Source organism: Mytilus californianus, unplaced genomic scaffold, assembly GCF_021869535.1.
Source record: "Mytilus californianus isolate M0D057914Y unplaced genomic scaffold, xbMytCali1.0.p SCAF_11, whole genome shotgun sequence".
Taxonomy (NCBI): domain Eukaryota; kingdom Metazoa; phylum Mollusca; class Bivalvia; order Mytilida; family Mytilidae; genus Mytilus; species Mytilus californianus.
In genome coordinates, this window is record NW_026262593.1 from 25,817,233 (window position 1) to 25,836,890 (window position 19,658).

The 19,658-nt window shown below is 33.9% G+C and overlaps 1 protein-coding gene across 14 annotated transcripts; it reads right to left on the bottom strand.

The window, feature by feature from the left end:
- Positions 1-1,228: 1,228 nt before the first annotated feature.
- LOC127719783 (zinc finger protein 345-like) lies at positions 1,229-19,157 on the bottom strand. Of its 14 annotated transcripts, XM_052226051.1 has the most exons (9): positions 19,065-19,157; positions 17,987-18,168; positions 8,229-8,683; positions 7,825-7,984; positions 6,353-6,430; positions 2,527-4,439; positions 2,091-2,286; positions 1,932-2,013; positions 1,229-1,683 (listed from the first exon to the last, which is right to left on the bottom strand). In XM_052226051.1, the coding sequence occupies exons 2-6, from the start codon at positions 18,114-18,116 to the stop codon at positions 2,641-2,643; spliced, it is 2,622 nt and encodes an 873-aa protein (XP_052082011.1). In that variant the 5' UTR covers positions 18,117-18,168; positions 19,065-19,157; the 3' UTR covers positions 1,229-1,683; positions 1,932-2,013; positions 2,091-2,286; positions 2,527-2,640. The 14 variants fall into 14 exon arrangements, with proteins under 14 accessions (XP_052082011.1, XP_052082010.1, XP_052082013.1 ...); XM_052226050.1 differs by having other exon boundaries at positions 1,229-2,013; positions 2,260-2,286; XM_052226053.1 differs by lacking the exon at positions 1,932-2,013 and having other exon boundaries at positions 2,175-2,286.
- Positions 19,158-19,658: the final 501 nt, after the last annotated feature.

Below are 19,658 nucleotides of genomic sequence, written 5' to 3' on the forward strand. Positions count from 1 at the left end.
CGTAACTCTTTACTACATACCTCACATTTGTAAGGTTTTTTACTAGTATGTGTTCTCATGTGTTGATGTAATTTAATTTTTGACGCAACTCTTTACTACATATCTCACATATGTATGGTTTTTCACCAGTGTGTTCTCATGAGTCTGTGTAAATCTCATTTTCGACGAAAATATTTACTATATACTTCACATTTGTAAAGTTTTTCACTAACATATATTCTCATGTGTCTATGTAAATTTTATTTTCGACGGTAATCTATTCTACATACCTCACATTTGTAAAGTTTTTCACGAGTGTGATCTCATGTGTTTATGTAAATCTCATTTTCGTCGGAAATCTTTACAACATACCTCATATTTGTAAGGTTATCACCAGTATGTGTTCTCATGTGTCTATGTAAATCTCATTTTCGATGGAATTCTTTACTACATACCTCATCCCGTTTGTAAGGTTTTCCCCAATGTGATCTCATGTGTCTATAGATATAGGAAGATGTGGTATGAGTGCCAATGAGACAACTCTCCATCCAAGTTACAATTTATAAAAGTAAACCATTATAGATCAAGGTACGGCCTTCAACACGGAGCATTGGCTCACACCGAACAGCAAGCTATAAAGGCCCCCAAAACATTACTAGTGTAAAACCATTCAAACGGAAAAACTAACGGTCTAATCTATATATAAACGAGAAACGAGAAACACGTATGAACTACATAAACAGACGACAACTACTGTAATCAGATTCCTATGTACATTTTATTTTCGACGGAACTATTTACTTCATACCTCACATTTGTAAGGTTTTTGACGAGTGTGGTCTCATGTGTTTATCATATTTATAGATCTCATTTTCTACGGAACTCTTTACTTCATAGCTCATATTGTAAGGTTTTCACCAGTATGTGTTTTCATGTGTCTATTTAATTTCATTTTCGACGGAACTTGTTACTACATACATGACACTTGTAAGGTTTTTACCATATGTGTTCTCGATTGTCTTTTATCATCATCCTTTTGGCTTTATTCACACCTTTCATTACATGTTTTATCATTGTGTCACAAAAAGGATTGAAACAACTCGAAACAGCACAATATCAACACAAACTGTAAAAGGTGGTTGAAAAGGTCTTACCACATCAAACACCAATTACAAAAACGACTATAAAATACCAAGTACCAGTCTAAGGGTTACTAGTAAATAGGTCTTAAAAAAAACAACACGTGACCTCACTGGCTGTTTGGATTGTAATCACAGAAATAGTATAAACATGTAACATGTAATCAAGTAAATAATTTAATTCAACCTATTCTTGATATTAAATAAGTTTATAGAAAACTGACTTGGTATGGGCTTTGCTCATTGTTGAAGGCCGTACGGTGACCTATAGTTGTTAATTTCTGTGTCATTTGGTCATAGAGTTTTGAGGTGTATTCAACATTTTACCACATACAAGGTACATTTCACTGATAAAGATTATAAACTCATCATCAATATGTGTTCTCACAAGTATATGTTTCATAGAGCTTTGAGGTGTATTAAACATTTTACCACATACAATGTATATCACACTGATTATCACTTATACTACAATGAGATGTCAGTCAAAAACACAACATAGTAAGCTTTAACTACATACATCATATTCATTAGGTTTATCATCAGTGTGTGTTCTTGTGTGAACCTGTAAGTCACTCAATCGATTTAAACTTTAACCATATAAAAAAAAATCATTAGGTTTATCCACATTGTGTGTTCTCGTGTGAACCTGTAAGTCACTCAATCGATTAAAACTTTAACCACATAGATCACATTCATTAGGTTTATCATCAGTGTTCTCATGTGAACCTGTAAGTCACTCAATCGATTAAATCTTTACCCACATAGATCACATTCATGAGGTTTATCATCAGTGTGTGTTATTGCGTGAACCTGTAAGTCACTCAATCGATTAAAACTTTAACCACATAGATCACATTCATTAGGTTTATCATCAGTGTGTTCTCATGTGAACCTGTAAGGCACTCAATCGATCAAAACTTTAACCACAACGATCACATTCATTAGGTTTATCACCGTTCTCGTGTGAACCTGTAAGTCACTCAATCGATTAAAACTTTAACCACATAGATCACATTTATAAGGTTTATCATCAGTGTATGTTCTTGTGTGAACCTGTAAGTCACTCAATCGATTAAAACTTTTAACCACATTGATCACATTCATTAGGTTTATTATCAGTGTGTGTTCTTGTGTGAACCTGTAAGTCACTCAATCGATTAAAATTCTAACCATATAAAAAAATCTCATTAGGTTTATCAACATTGTGTGTTCTCGTGTGAACCTGTAAGTCACTCAATCGATTAAAACTTTAACCACATAGATCACATTCATAAGGTTTATTATCAGTGTGTGAACTTGTAAGTCACTAAACCGATTAAAGCTTAACCACATACATCACATTCAGTAGGTTTATCAACATTGTGTGTTCTCGTGTGAACCTGTAAGTCACTCAATCGATTACAACTTTAACCACATAGATCACATTCATTAGGTTTATCATCAGTGTGTTCTCATGTGAACCTGTAAGTCACTCAATTGATTAAAACTTTAACCTCATACATCACATTCATTAGGTTTATCAACATTGCACGTTGTGTGTTTTGATGTGAACTTTAAAATCACGTATCCGAATAAATCCTTCACCACATACATAACATTTATAAAGTTTATCACCGGTGTGTTTACTCATGTGGTTATTTAATAGACCTATATGCTTAAACCCTTTACCACATACACCACATTCATAAGGCCTAGGTTTATCAGCAGTGTGTTTTCTTGTGTGTACGTTTAACTTACAGTTCTGATTAAAGTGTTCCCCAAAAATATTACATTCATGAGGCTTATCACCAGTTTGTGTTCCCATGTGAACTTTAAAGTTATCTAGAGTCATGAACCCTTTACCACAAAACACACATTTAAATGGTTTAACACCAGAGTGTATTCTCATGTGTACTTTTAAGTTACCTTTAGTCATAAACCGTTTACCACACACATCACATTCATAAGGTTTATCGCCAGTGTGTATTCTCATGTGTACTGTTAAGGTACCTAACGTTATAAACCCTTTACCACACACATCACATTTATAAGGTTTATCATCAGTGTGTATTCTCATGTGTACTTTAAAATAACCTATAGTTCTAAACCCTTTACCACACACATCACATTTATAAGGTTTATCATCAGTGTGTATTCTCATGTGTACTTTTAAGTAACCTTTAGTTATAAACTCTTTACGACACACATCACATTTAGAAGGTTTATCAGAGTGTATTCTCATGTGTAGTTTTAAATGATCTATACGTATAAACCCTTTACCACACACATCACATTTATAAGGTTTATCACATGTGTGTATTCTCGTGTGTTGTTTTAAGTTAGCTGCAATTATAAAACTTTTACCACACATATCACATTCATAAGGTTTATCACCAGCGTGTATTCTCATGTGAACATTTAATGTACTTAGGTTTCTTAACTGTTTACCACATACATCACATTGATGATGCTTATAATCAGTGTGTTTAATGATATGTCTTTGTACATTCTGTCTCCTACTAAACCCTTTACCACAAACACCACATTGGTAACGTTTATCTGCAGTGCATTTTTTGATATGTCTATATACATTCTGTCTCCATCTAAACTTTTTACCACACACATCACATTGATAACGTTTATCTGCATTCTGTGGATTCATATGTTCCTCTAACTTTGTATTATATGTTTTCACATGTTCCTTTATCTCTGAACTATTCCATCTTTTCCCACACACACCACATTGATAAGATTTATCACTAGTGTATTCAATCATATGTCTCTGTAACTTCTGCTTCAAAGAAGTTCCTTTACAACAAATAACACATTGCAAAGCCCTATTGTCAGTATGTGTTCTCATATGTGTCTCTAATTTTGTATTAAGTGTTGCCATATATTTCCTTAACTCTGTATTGTGTGTTCTTATATATTCCTCTAACCCTGCATTACATGTTGTCATGTGTTCTCTTGACTCTGCATTATATGTTCTTATATATTCCTTAGATTCGACATTTCGTGTTCTCATTTGTTCACCTATCTCTGCATTATATGTTTTCATTTGTTCTTTTGATGCTCTATTATGTGTTCCCATATGATTCTCTAACTCTGCTTTATATATTTGTGTGTGTCTCCTTAACTCTTTATCATGTGTTCTAATATGTTTCTCTAATGCTTCATTATGGGCTCTTATAGGCTCTAACTCTTTATTATATGTTCTCATCTGTTCCTCTAACTCTGCATTATATGTTCTTAAATGTTCCTCTAACTCTGCATTATGTGTTCTCATGTGTTCCTCTAACTCTAACTCTGCATTATGTGTTTTTGTGTGTTTCTCAAACCCTGCAATATGATTCCATTCTTAACCACAGACTTTACATATATAATTGTTTCTTTTAGCATCATATAATGTTCCACAGGGTGCAGCTTGATACCTCTGCAGAGGTTGAGCCCTGAATATTTGGGACAAGTATGGACACAACATTAAAGCTTGATACAGCTCTGAATTTGGATTGTAATTAAATATTTGAAAAGAACACAATATATTTAATTTTTGTTGAAATCCAACAAAGAAATTCAAAATCTGTATGCACACTTAGATTTGACATATATATCAAAGAACCATAATAAGTTTTTTTTGTTGAAATCAAACAAACTTAAATTTTGGACCCTTTTGACCTCAGTGTGGACCAATTAAAAAATGGGGCCCAAAATCCAAAATCTAAATACAAAGATTAATTAAGCATATTATCAAAGCCAAAGATTAATTTTGGACCTCCTGAACCTCAATGTGGACAAATTTAAAAACAGCCTCAGGGCCCAGAATCCAAAATCATTACTCGGATTAGATTCAGCATATAAAAGAACCCCAAGAACTCAAGACTATGAATTGAACCCTATTGAAGTTAGTCAAGAAATAAGCAATTTATACAAACTTTTAGAATCTTCCATTTTTGGTATAGTACCTTGTGGTACAACTTCATAGAGATTCGTTTACTTATACACAAGTTATTGTCCCGAAACAAGAAAATCATTAATGTGTGTTTTTGGTCCTTTTTTGGTCCCTTATTCCTGAACAGTTATAAAACAACCCCCAAAACAATCATTCCCAACCTTCTTTTTGTGGTATTGAACCTTGTGCATGTTGTGGTAAATTTCATAGAGATCGATACACTTATACACAAGTTATTGTCCTGAAACTAGAAAAATGTGTTTTTTGGTCCCATTTTTTGCCCCTTAGTCCTGAACAGTTATAAATAACAATTACCCCCAAAATAATCATTCCCAACCGTCCTTTTGTGGTATTGAACCTTGTGGTAAAATTTCATAGAGATCCATACAAATACTCAAATTATTTTAATGAAATCACATTCTTCGGATGACAACCACATTAAAAATGTTGTGGCCTTATAAAACCAGAACAACAACAACAAAATTATATGTGACTGTCATACAAGTGAGAGGTTTAGCTAGTTATAAAACCAGGTCTAATCCATCATTTTCTACATAATTGATAAGGAAATGTCTGTACCAAGGAAAGAATGTGATAGTTGTTTTCTATTCGTTTGATGTGTATGAGCTTTTGATTTTACCATTTGTTAAGGGACTTTCCATTTGAATATTCCTTTGAGTTTGGTATTTGTAAAATCAATGCACTAGCCTTTAATTCAGTGGTTGTCGTTTGTTGCTGTGAATCATATTTGTGTTTCATATAACAATGAGTGCTACATGTGGAGCAAGTTCTGTTTACCCGTCCAAAGCACCTAAGATCACTCTAGTTTTTGGTGGGGTTTGTGTTGCTCAGTCTTGTGTTTTGTGTACTATTGTTTGTCTGTCTGTCTGTTTCTAGTTTAGTCATGGCGTTGTCAGTTTATTTCCGACTTGTGAGTTTGAATGTCCCTTTGTTATCTTGTCTCTATTGCACATAAATCAGGACCTTGGTTTTCTTGTTTGAATTGTTTTACATTTGTCATTTGGGTGCCTGTTATTGCTTGCTAGGGCTGACGGCTTTTGATCAGAGTTAATTACTGTGATTGCTATGGTGACCTATATTTTCTAACTTTGACGTCATTTGATCACTGCGTGATGTTATTTCATATGCAATAATTTTTCTATATTTGTGATACTTTGTTCAGCGTATTCAATACATATTTTTTTTTCTAATTTGTGCCAGTGAATTTGCGTTTTTTCATTTTTTTTAAATGACCTTGAAATAAATAAATTAGTTAATATGTCATATTCTAAGACAAGCATACCTCTGCTGTTCTCGAGATGAGTAGATGTACTAGGGATAACTAAGGTACTTTTATTGGCTATGGTCATCTCACTAATTGCTGAAAAAGACCAATTAGTGATGTTGAGATTATCAATTTATAATCATTTTTTTTACAAATCCAAATTGCTTATATTATCTGGAAAACCATGAAAACTTAACAGTAATCAATGAAACAAGAAAATGTGGGTAAGGTCAGATGAAAGTTCCACATGTGGTTCTTACAATCATTCCATACACCAGCTGACCTATTGCTTATATTATAAATAGTATCTGAGATACAAACTCGCATCTTTAATCGTAACTTTTTTTTCCCATTGTACAATCAAAGTGCTTGTAAGCACTGAAGAGTACAGACTGCTTTAATTTATCAGTAGGAAGTAAAATTTAATATTGCATTGTAAACACATTGGTAATGTTGGTTGTAGTTGAGTATATGTGGACAAAGGAAGAATAACTCTATTTTTTAAAGATTACTTTAGCAATGACATCATTGATATTTTTAGAACAGATATTAGATTACTGCGCCTTGCACAAGTTATGCAATTTTGATTGACAAGTATTACATCATTTTGAAACTTGAATATCAGAGCATATAGTATTTCATTAATAAATTTCTGGAAATGTTCGTGAATAGGATGTTTAGAATATATCAATGCACTTTATTTTGTGTATTTCAAAAGTAGTGATACATTGGAAGATTTAGATATCAAGTCAGTACCAGAGGGTTTTGATTGTATTTCATGCAATCTTTACCCAAAAATCACAATAATACAATTGATGCACAAAATCTTGTGTCCCTAAATGGCAAGGATCTGACAACACTTTGTTTCACTTTTGTTCCACTTTGTTCCACATTGTTCCACTTTCTATTCTGGTAAAAAATACATAAGTTACTGACATTTATGCCTCAATATGTTGAGTGGGTGTATCATTACAATAAAACCAGTGGATCCCGAAAGATCTTTTAAACAAAAAGCCGAGCTTAGCGATGTCAGATCCTTGTAAGCTTTATCTGGACACGGGATCTGTATATCATTAAATTTACTGTTGATTCATTGTCATGCGCGTAGCTACGTTTACGTCAAAATGCCCGGGCGTGCACTTGAAATTTGATAAGAAAAATATTTTCATCTAAATAAAATAAAAAGAACTGGCTAAAAGCACATCAGCCTTATAATTCTTTCTTTAATGGTTTGAAATTGCGTATAAAAGTGACGAAAATAAGTACCATATTATATATTTGTTCATTAGATTGTACAAAATCAAACCTGTCATTAGTTTTGGGGGTCCAGTAAGAAAATCCAGGCTAGAATTGCTTGCTGTTGCCATGAGGGCGTGGTGTCGAGGTTGGTCCTGATGTCAGGGACTGGACAGGCATTCTAACACCTGAACTTTGATTGGTCATTGATGAACCCCTAACCATGAGACGAGATAATAACTTGATACGAATACCTTGTGGCTCCTGTGCAAGACCAGGGCCCATTGATGTGGTACTGACTGGTTGAGACTTATGAATAAGACTAGGGATACCAGTCAGAACAGACGGTGACGATGGCTTGGTACTTGGTAAAGACATCAGCGCTCCCGCAATGCTTGTTATACTCTTGTTCAACTACAAAGATAATAATAACCACGTCACACAAATAGATAAGAATAGGAGAAGCGGCTATTTAAACATGATATTAAACAGCCAGTAAAAGACGATAAATTTTCACTTCTTTTCTTGTACTATACACAACAAATTTATTTAGTTTGTATTATATACTTTCAATCTCCTCACAACAAAATTATTGAGCGTTAGCGAGTGAAAAAAAAAATAAATGAAAACACAGGCAAAAAAAACAATCATTACATACCTGAGGAACAGGTGAAAAACATTCTGATTCTGGGTATGTGGCTATAATTCTAGCTTGCTGTACTTCAGGTTGCTGTATTTGCTGTGCTTGCTTCTGTATCTCTTGCTGTAGAAGGTGCACTGGGATGGTAACTCTTTCTTCTGCCGTTGTTTCTTTCTGAAGCGTAGCTACCACAGACATTGGTACTGTTATGAAATGTTCCCCGTGTTTCAGAGTTGAGGTGATTGTTTGAGCCTGTGAGACTGCCATAACACTTTGACCCTGACCTGAAAGGCTCATAAGCATTTTGGAAGGAGTAATAAAGATGTCAGATCTCTCAGTTAGCGTGGTTGGATCAGGTACTCCCGACGTAGGATCAGATGGAGAATCTGTCTTCCGCATTTGATCCATCAATGTGACATACGGTACTCCCGACGTAGGATCAATATCTGTAATAGAGGGCATTTTCGGCATACCTGAAAGAAGAATGTGTCCATAGAACACAGATGCCCCACTCGCATCATTTTCTATGTTCCGTGGACCGTGAAATTGGGGTCAAAACTCTAATTTGGCTTTAAAATTAGAAAGATCAATCATATCATATATAGGGAACATGTGTAAAAAGTTTCAAGTTGATTAAACTTCAACTTCATCAAAAACTACCTTGACCGAAAACTTTAACCTGAAGCGGGACAGACGGACGAACGGATAGTGTTTCTGTGTTAGCCATAAAAATAAATCAATTGTTTCTTTATGACAGATTATTGTAAACTAGAAGTGTGCTTGAACTCATAGGCAGATGAAAACTTTTGTCTTGCATTTGTTTTAGTTGTAATCTCTGTCCTGCTTTTTTTATTTTTTCACACTTTTCGATCCTGCTTTTTTTATAAGTTTACCCTGAACTTTTTACATCAATTGTCATTCTGCCTGTATTCTTTTTGCCAAGTTCCTCATCCTGCCATTTTGGAGAGTTGTCTCATTGGCAATCATACCACATCTCCTTTTATACTTATTTACAAAATACAAAAATAGTTCTGTATCATTTGTTTGAGCATGTGAGTGAATGATGGCTTTAGGAATACTGTTATGCTGTTTTGGGGCAATTTAATTCTTTGTTATCTGTTTCTGAAAATATATTTGCTGTTAGCTGTTATTGTCTTATTCCTTGTTAGCTGTTATAGGACTATTATTTTTTTTGTTATCTGTTATTGTGAGAATGTATTTGCTGTTAACTGTTATTGACAATTGGAATGTTAGCATTTTGACATCCAATCTTCAGTAGAAATTGAAGATAATTGAACATTGTGACTTGGATGGAGAGTTGTCTCATTGGCACTCATACCACATCTTCTTATATCTATTAGGGTCTTTCCACTGGCACTGTTAATAAGGTGGTCCCTTATTTGCAGAAGGATTCCAGTAACATACATCACATAAACAAAAAAAACAACAATCGGATCCATTCCAGTATATATTATTATTATCATTTGTAATAAATTCCATTGTCTTTGAACATGTATTTAGATTATCATTTTGTACAAATTATAATTTGTATTTTGACTTTGTACACATTTTTTGTACAAAGACTTTTTTGTAACAATTTGTACAAAATTTGACGAAAATTCACTTATAACTTGTACAATAAGTTATAGTATGAATTTTGTTATAAAAAAAAACATCGGTACACCCTATAGAATTTTTATTCAATGACCACATAATAAACCTTATGTTGTACTGTTACACCACTGTCCCAGGTTAGGGGAGGGTTGGGCGCCAACTAACATGTTTAACCCCGCCACATTCTGTATGTGGCTGTCCCAAGTCAGGAGCCTGTAATTCAGTGGTTGTCGTTTGTTGCTGTGTTACTAAGTTTTTCGTTCATTATTTTGTAGATAAATTAGGCTGTTAGTTTTCTCGTTTGAATTGTTTTACATTTGTCATTTCATGGCCTTTTATAGCTGACTATGCGGTATGGGTTTGCTCATTGTTGAAGGCCGTTTGATGGGCTTTTTTTTGTCTCTTTTGGAGAGTTGTCTCGTTGGCAATCATACCACATCTCCTTTTATACTTATTTACAAAATACAAAAATAGCTCTGTATCATTTGTTTGAGCATGTGAGTGAATTATGGCTTTAGGAATTACACATCTTTTGCATTTAGCATTTACATTTAGAAGCGCTACTCCCCCTCTTTGCATTTACATCAAAGAGGACCCTGACCACCAGTTTTTTGAAAGCTTTTTACCTGCTTCACATAGCGAAAGTTGAAGCTCAGAAACTGTTGATGCAAACAAAGATGTGTCTTTAACAGCTTCAATTTAATTTCTCGACAAATATCCTTTAAAATATCCTACAGCTGTTCCAGTGCGGTACCCAAATTCTCCATGTTCAATAATATCACAAAAGACACATTGGTGTTTTACTTGGTGTCATCCAAATTGTCACTCGGGCCAATTTCTATCATATTATCAGAATTGTCAGTTGGGCCAATTTCTATTATACTATCAGAATAGTCATCATCATCATACTTTATTTCCTCCTATAGGAGATTGACATAAGACAAAATGCATATATTATGTACAATTATAAAGTTTTGAAATCACAAAATTAGAAATGTCACTTAATATTTTGAATGGAAAAGTATTTACAGTTTACAGTATTTTAGGAAGGAAAATCCTTCGTTAAGGACTTCCAAACAATGCTCTGGTGTTAAAATGTCACAGAGATCTTCCTGATTGCCAAGCAGATGATCCGAGAAGCTCTCGTCCGATTTTAAAATCCATTATGTACACGAAATTGTCACTATAGTCAATTCTGTTAATCTGTTTTATAGTGAAAGTCTCTGTGATTGAAGTTCTGTGCACATACATATTTGGTGGTTCAGTATATCTTGAACAAAGTGTTCACACAATTTGCAAAAGTCTGCCATTATTTTTTGCATATTGCCACAGGAAATCATAGTTATTGTTTTCAGACCAATTTCTATTATATTATCAGAAATAACTGTAACTGGCATGCATGTATCAATTACATTTCCTGTCTACATCTGTGTATTTTTGTATTTTATAACTAAGGTTTTTTTTATGGTTATTGAATAAAAATTCTATAGTGTGCATCAATTATTTTTTATAACAAAATCCATACTATAAATTGCTTTTCAGAAAAAAACGTTCTAAAATTCAAATTAATATATGGGGTCACTGGCTTCATTTTCTTGAAAAATAAAAAAAAAAAAAAACACAAAAATTGATCTATCAAATGCCCTTGATTTTAAATTATTCCTTTATCAAAAACAGAAACTAGTAATTTTGTTCAGAAAATTTCAACATCCGTACTATAAATTATTGTTTAAGTTTTAAGTGAATTTAAGTTTAAATTTGTACTAATTGTAATTTGTACATGCACTTTTTGTACAAATTACAATTTGTACAAAGTCAAAATACAAATTATAATTTGTACATTTTTTTTGTACAAATCATAATTTGAACAAATTATAACTTGTACACAACATATATAAAAGACGTTTATGTTAAGGTCGTATGGACCTAGGCCTATCCTCATCAGGTATCCCTATTATAGCCATAAGTTTTCCTTTTTCTTGATATTAAGAATTGTCTGAATTTGAATTTTACGTATATATGGCGATAATGTTCCTTGTACCCCCATGCGTACATATTAAATTCAAATCATTTATTAATATAACAAAAAGGAAAACATATGGCCAGGGATACCTGATGAGGATCATAATTAAAATGTATATATATGTCTCTGTTAAGGCCTAGCTAGGTCCATACAACCAGTTATATGTATATAATAAGATCTACTGGATTGGTCGTGGACCGTACTGATTTTAATATTTCATTTACTGTTATCTGTTTTTATCCCTATTCAATTCCTTGTTATCTGTTTTAAGCCAAATCAATTCACTGTTTTGCTGTTATTGGAACCCCCCTTGCCCCCCTCTTTGTTATACTTAAAAGAGGGACGAACGATACCAGAGGGACAGTCAAACTCATAGATCGAAAACAAACTGACAACGCCATGGCCAAAAATAAAAAGACAAACAGACAAATAATAGTACAGATGACACAACATAGAAAACTAAAGACTAAGCAACACGAACCCCACCAAAAACTGGTTAAGACTCCTGTCCTGCCTTTTTTTTAAATTTCATCCTACCCCCACCCTCCCACTGAAAAATCAAATGGTAGCTCCTTAACATAAGTCAAAAAGCTGATAGCCCTGAGGTGGAAGAAGATACGTGAAAGGATGACTTAAAGTTCTATGAAAACAGACCAAACCAACCCTCCTGTTATGTCCATTGTTGCTTTCGACATATTTTTGTCCTAAAAACATAATACACTGATGTCTCCACCAATACAGAATAAACTTAACGTAAATATCTCATAACATTGTTGATACAAATTAAATTTTCTATAATTCCATACATTGCATCACAGCATGTTCAGCCTGAGAGAAGCAAATATACCAGGAATTGATTAGGATTCACTTGAAAGTTTTTCTATCGAAGGTTGTTACTCACTTTAGGTATTCCATGGTCAAAAACAATGATTTTCGAAAAGTGTGCTGAAAGTGGGGTTATAATTAACACCAACATCAATCAATCATGAATTTGTATAATTGTTTACGGTTACTTGTTTTTGTTTCGTTATAAAATATATCCAATGTAGATTTTGAAAGTTGCAGGTATTAACACTTAAGTCTCCTTAGAATTTTTAATTTGATCACTAATAACCGGAAACCCAACAATCAATCATGAACTGTTCTAGTTGTTATCATATTGGGGAAGCGGTTCAAATCCGTGACGTCATTAATTGATTTTTTTATGTTTGTTCTTATGTTGTACTGTTACACAATTGTCCCTGGTCAGAAAATTGTAAAAGAGGGGCGAAAGATACCAGAGGGACAGTCAAACTCATAGATCGAAAACAAAAAAGCCGTGGCTAAAAAGAGAAAAAGACAAACAAATATAAGTACATAAGACACAACATAGAAAACTAAAGAATAAGCAATTAACACGAACCCCACCAAAAACTGGGGGTGATCTCAGGTGCTCCGGAAGGGAAAGCAGATCCTGCTCCACATGTGGCACCGTTCGTGTTATAACAAACCCAGTAAATAGTCAAATTTGGTAGGTCACATTAGTGAAAAGGGAACAGGATTGTAGTTACGACATAAGGAACATATCCGATATCATCTGTGAAACGGATATTCCATAGCGTTCAACCAACTCGTGATGGTGTCCGTAAAATTTAAGAAGGGATGATTTTAACTTCACCATTTGGAACTCTTGGTATAATAGCTTCCGGAGTTCAGTATTTTTGTGATTTTACTTTTTCCTTGTGAGCAGCAACCCTCTATCAATGTAATAATTGTATTACAAAATTCAATTCCTTGTGTCAAACAATTGGACTGACACTGTAACAACATATGTCAGACATTTCAAATTTTTAATCATAGGCGGATCCAGGGGGGGGGAGGGGCCTGGGGGGCCCGGGCCCCCCCTTTCGTGGGAAAAATTTGGTTGATTATATAGGGAATCACTGAAGCGTGACTTGAGCCTCCCCCCCCTAAGGTCAGTCAGCAGGCCCCCCCCTTACAAAAAGTTCTGGATCCGCCACTGTTAATGATCTGGGCTATGTATGGCCCAGGTCGTACTATATCGTGAGAGCCAAAAAGACAGACACTGAAACTGGTTATTTTAAGTGAGGATTTATTTCATAAACTGAACATAGACTCTTAGTCCCTAAATGGAATTGCTAGTTCCTTAGGACTAATGAAAATCTGCTTCTATAAATATAAAAGAACAGATTTCCAATGTCCCCCACGTTTCACATATTTTATCTATCCAAGGTACAAGGGCAATAACTCAAATAAATGGGGAAAGTGTCTAATAGTGGGACACAGCTGATGCTACCAAAATTTGTACTTGATCTGTGTTTTGTAGTAATAAATATTGTGTATAAGATTCATAACATTGTGTTGAGACAAACGGATCTTTAAGTAGTGAACGGAAACCAATTTTGGGACATACGGACAGACAAGGGTAAAACTTAATGCACCCTCCGCGACGGCAGGGGCATAAAAATCCCTTTTTTGTTCTTTAAAACATTTTATTAATATCTTAAGAGAAATCAAGGCTTCAGAGCAAATGTAATGTGATTTCCATTAATTTATATTTCCAAGGGGCATAACTCTGACATTAAAAATATTTTATCAGAACTTATTTTCGAAAGTGTCAGACATTGCTGATATAAACTTATGATATATGTTTTATTAAATTCAGGCAATAATTGAACACATGAGAGAGATAACACTGCAATTTTCCATATAATCAATGTTTTCAAGGGGCATAACTCTTTTAAAAATAACTGATAGGCAATGATTTTCGAACTCATACAAGATATTGCTGATACAAACCTATGATATTAGTTTTCTTCTTCTTTCAGTTTCAAGCGATCCTTCAATTATTGAAGATTATTCGCCGGGCGTCGAATATACAAATTAATTTATATAATTTACAAGATAGCCAGAAAAAATGAAACAAAATCGAAAATCAAGATAATCATGTATGTACATTTGAAAAATAACATTTAGATAAAACTATATACATTTGATAACAATAATAGTTCAGGATAGAAAATAGGCCTAAGGGATGAGAGCAGATTCTGGGATCATACGCTTGAATCCCTGTACTGTACTGAATGACACTATTTTTTGTGGCAGATGGTTCCAATCTATAACTGTACGTGGATAAAATGAATATTTATACCTGTCTTTAGATGTTTGTATTTGCCTAACTGAGTGTGGATTGCTATGTCTAGTTCTATTGTCTAGTGGGATCAAAAGGTTAAAAGTAGGGACTGCAACAATTGTGTGTATAATTTTGTAGAAGAAAACAAGTGTGTATCTTATTTCAAGTGGGTACCAATTTAAGTCTGTCATCATTTCAGTCACTGGACTGGTGTTATGGAAGCGGTTGCATGTGAACCGGGCTGCTCTTCTCTGAACTTTTACAATTTGTGAAATTTGCTATTTTTAATGTGGATCCCAAATGGTTGAGCAGTACTCTAATTTTGGTCGGACAAGAGCTTTAAATGCATGAGCTTTAACTTTAGGTGAGGCTATTTTACGGTTTCTACGAATAAATCCAAGAGACTGATGGTTGCTCCCTTAGGGATGAGGGATGCCACGACCGGTCTGTATTTATGTTTGATGCTTTTCTTTGTATAGATCTGACGATGATGATGGAAGTTTTTAACGACCTTGACTGGCTATACAGTAGTTTGATAAGTTAAACCTTACTAAACTGATTTAAATAGTTTGTTCTTATGTTGTGTTGTTTTATACACCACTGTCCCAGGGTTGAGCGCTCACAAACAGGTTAAACCCCGCCACATTCTTTATGTGTCTATCCCAGGTCAGGAGCCAGTAATTCTTGTTGATTCATGTCTGTCATATTTGTTTTTTCGTAAATTGTTTTGTTATAAATTAGGCCGTTAGTTTTCTCAATTGAATTGTTTCATATTTGTCATGTCGGGGCCTTTTATATCTGATTATACAGTATGGGTTTTCCTCATTGTTGAAGGCCGTATGGTTGCCTATAAAAGCCCTATAATTGCTAACATCCACTTTATTCGAACTTTGTTGCATATATATAGTTGTTTCATTGGCAATCATACCTCATCTCCATATCTATATATTAATCAATTAAGATTGGAATTGAAAGCAATTGCTACATGCTAAGTTGAACTCACAACTTCAGCATTATCAATAGATATATAAGAAGATATGGTTTGAATGCAAATGAGACAACTCTCCATGGATACAAGTCACAAATTGTAAAAGTAAACAATTATAGGTCAAAGTTCGGCCTTAAACACGGAGCCTTGGCTCACAAGAAACAGCAAGCTATAAACCCTTTAAGGGCCCCAAAAATGACTAGTGAAAAACCAGTCAAGCGTCTATGAAATATTAACAAATCAATGGTATGGTGTTAAGCATACAAATAAAAGAGAGGCAAAATATACCATAAGGATATTTAAACTCATAAAATACAACACAAAAAAAATAAAAACTGAGCAAAACAAACCCCACGGTCACAAAAAAAAAACACAATCGCGTCCCCCTTTTCCCCAAATCTGACCTACCAAATTCACCTATCACCAGGTTTGTACTTACACGTGTTACATAAGCAACTGTCATCGGATGCCACTTAAAGAGCAGAATCTGCTGAGGGAGCTACCATTTGATTTTTATGGGGGGGGGCTAGGATGAAAAAAATTGTCCTGCCTTTTTATTTTTCCCTCTATTCGGTCCTGCTTTTTTTTTTTTATAGTTTATCCTGTATTTTTTATTTAACTAAATCGTCATCCTGCCTTTTTATTTTGAAAATAATCTCATCCTGCCTTTTTTTTTACTCAAAACTCCTGTCCTGCCTATTTTTTTCAAATTTCATCCTAGCCCTCCCCCCCCCCCCCCCCTTAAAATCAAATGGCTCCCTTACACTTCCGGAGCACCTGAAATCACTCCTGTTTTTGTGGGACTCGTGTTGCTCAGTCTTCTTTGGTTTTTGTCACAATGAGTTGGCATTAATTGATATCTTAAAAGTATGTACTTGTTACTTCCCTCCTGGTAATTAGGTAAAACAATGATTTTTTTTTAAATATTTCAAATGTCATGAACTTTTAACAATCGAATGCTTAACCAAGAGAGTAGGAATGCCCTTTACGTCAGGCGTCAAACATTCATTTTTGGCTACTGTAAGCATCAAATTGGTAAAATTTTTATTGTGATTTGTCAAAATATCCTTATTGTGATTCGTTGGAGGTCTTATATATTAACATTTACCGTTATTTTTGGAATCAATTTATCAATTAAACATGATCATGATGATTCTTCAAAATCAATTGATTTTTTATCATCATAAAGAAATTGTACATTTTATTGTCATGCACAAAAATTACTGTTAACGTCATTTAGCAAGATCCCCCAAGAATTAGAAATATGTTTTTTGGCCTTACTGTTGGATTTAAAATTAATAGATTTTGACATGATCCAAAACTTGTACTGATGAGGGTGAAAAAAGGTTCGTTTTTCACCGTGTTTAGTGAAATCAGTAAAAAGATCAATGTACAAAAAAATTTTAATTGTTCGTTCATCGTGAAAATACAATTTTATATCGCGTTTATATCGCGTTCCTCCATGCAGATACCTCCTTTACGCCCCTTACTGATGTATCCTTCTTTGTTGATTATTTTATCAGGGGTTTCATTATCTTTCATGTTGGCTGCTACTTTTCTTATTTGTATGTGGTACTTTTCTTATTTGACTTGTACGTGGTACTTTTCTTATTTGTACGTGGTAATTTTCTTATTTGTACCTGGAACTTTTCTTATTTGTACCTGGTAGTTTTCTTATTTGTAGGTGGTACTTTTCTTATTTGTATGGGGTACTTTTCTTATTTGTATGTGGTACTTTTCTTTTTTGTATGTGGTAATTTTCTTATTTGTATGTGGTACTTTTCTCATTTGTATGAGGTACTTTTCTTATTTGTATGTGGTACTTTTCTTATTTGTATGTGGTACTTTTCTTATTTGTACGTGGTACTTTTCAATATAGTCCATGAATATCTTGAATAACATGTATAAAATTGCTTCAATCCTTATTTAGGTAGTACTTATCAGTAGCATAGGAGGATAAAAGTACTGGGTACCAGTCCACATGAATGACCTGCTGTTTTCCTTTGTTTGGTACCCACCTGATATTGCATTACTGCTAGGGACTGGTGCTGGTGATGGCCTCCCACCACAAATAACAACTGATGCTTCTTTTTCTACTGAATTCTCATCTTTATTGTCTTTCTTCGCTCTTTTACTTCTGGTCTGCATGGTCGGAGTTGTTCCCCCTGAGGAACCTCTCTTCTATGGAGTCTAATAAATCCTGTAAGATCATATCATTACAGTAATTGTACTCTACTTGTCTATTGGTTTTGTATAATTGCATGCTTTGCATGTTCTTATAATCTCCTGAACAGATTTATTAAGCCTTAATAATATACTTTACACTGTATATATAACATTTATTCTTCATTCTGTCATTTATTCATTGTTTTGTTAGCCCGTTAGTTTTCTTGTTTAAATTGTTTTACATTTGTCATTTCGGGTCCTTTTATAACTGACTATGTGGTATGGGTTTTGTTCATTGATGAAGGCTGTACTGTGACCTAATGGTCCAATATCCAAAATCAAAATACATGGTTAGATTCATCAAATCAAAGAACCCAAAGAATTCTATTTTTAAGGAAATAATACAAACTTTAATTTTTGACCCTAAGGACCTCAATGTGGACCAATTTAAAAATGGGCCAAATTCAAAATCTTTAATACACTCATTGCACAGTTAGATTCAGCATATTAACATGATTAAAGAACCCAAAGCCATGATGCAACTCTAGTTTTAGATTTGTTTTAAATATTCAAAAATATTCAATAATTCAAAAACTTGAATCTACAGTAGTACAATGTAGTACTGTACATGTAGTATGGTTCGAATGCAAAATTAAAATAGAAAATATAACTGTCTCGAATGGATAAATATCGTAACACACACGATACAGTGGTAGAATCTATATAACTCTGTTATAATAAAGTGTACGTTGTTTGATAACATTATCAAATAAATGTTAATTGGGCGGTCCGTAGACACATTTATTTAGCAAAAAGCCAAAAATAATATCGGAAATAATTTTAAAAGTAAACGACATTCTACGAAATAGTTCTTTAAAATGAACATCAGTCATATCAAAAATAATGTATAAAATATCAATGTCAACTTACACTTGAACTGACTGTGTCTCGACCGTATAAAAAAATCAAAAAACAAATGTACGCAGCAAATTGAAATCAAAGGGAGTTAACCACGCATAAATACTTACGGAACGCCTGTAATACAAAAACCAAGTTTTATTTTTACAATATGACCATAAGCCCCCAGGGGCGGATCCGGGGTTTTAGGTTAAGGTGGGCGCAAAACTTAAAGTTTGACCGAGCGGATCGTCCCTCTGGTGTCTTTCGCCTCTCTTTAAAATAACTTGGCAGGAAATAACGTATGTAGGCCTACACAAGTAGGGCAAAATATTTCGGGTAGACTTTGTAAGACGTAACACCACCAACTCGGGTATGACATTGAATTGTCGGTCTTTCTCCTGCAAATTTTCACTCCTTTGCAAATTGGGATTTTATTGCAGGTGTTCAATTTTGCTACTTGTCTTAAAAAAAAAGGTTTGGCAAAAATTTGTGAATGTAATATGACCACCTTTACATGCTATCTAACTCTTGTCAGTAACAAAGTGAATGAGACAAATTACTTGTAGCATTTTGGTTTTAGAGTTAAATACTTTTTTAAATGAAACAGGAAAGGAGATGCTGGGA

Bases quoted from the DNA above. Each gene is read 5' to 3' on its own strand.
- LOC127719783 (XM_052226050.1), bottom strand. From the start codon at position 18,116: ATGCAGACCAGAAGTAAAAGAGCGAAGAAAGACAATAAAGATGAGAAT. The intron at 6,431-7,824 runs GTATTCGTATCA...GGTCTTTTTCAG, and splicing joins TCTTGCACAGGAGCCACAAG to CAATTAGTGAGATGACCATA. The intron at 4,440-6,352 runs GTATGCTTGTCT...ATCATATTGCAG, and splicing joins TCATCTCGAGAACAGCAGAG to GGTTTGAGAAACACACAAAA.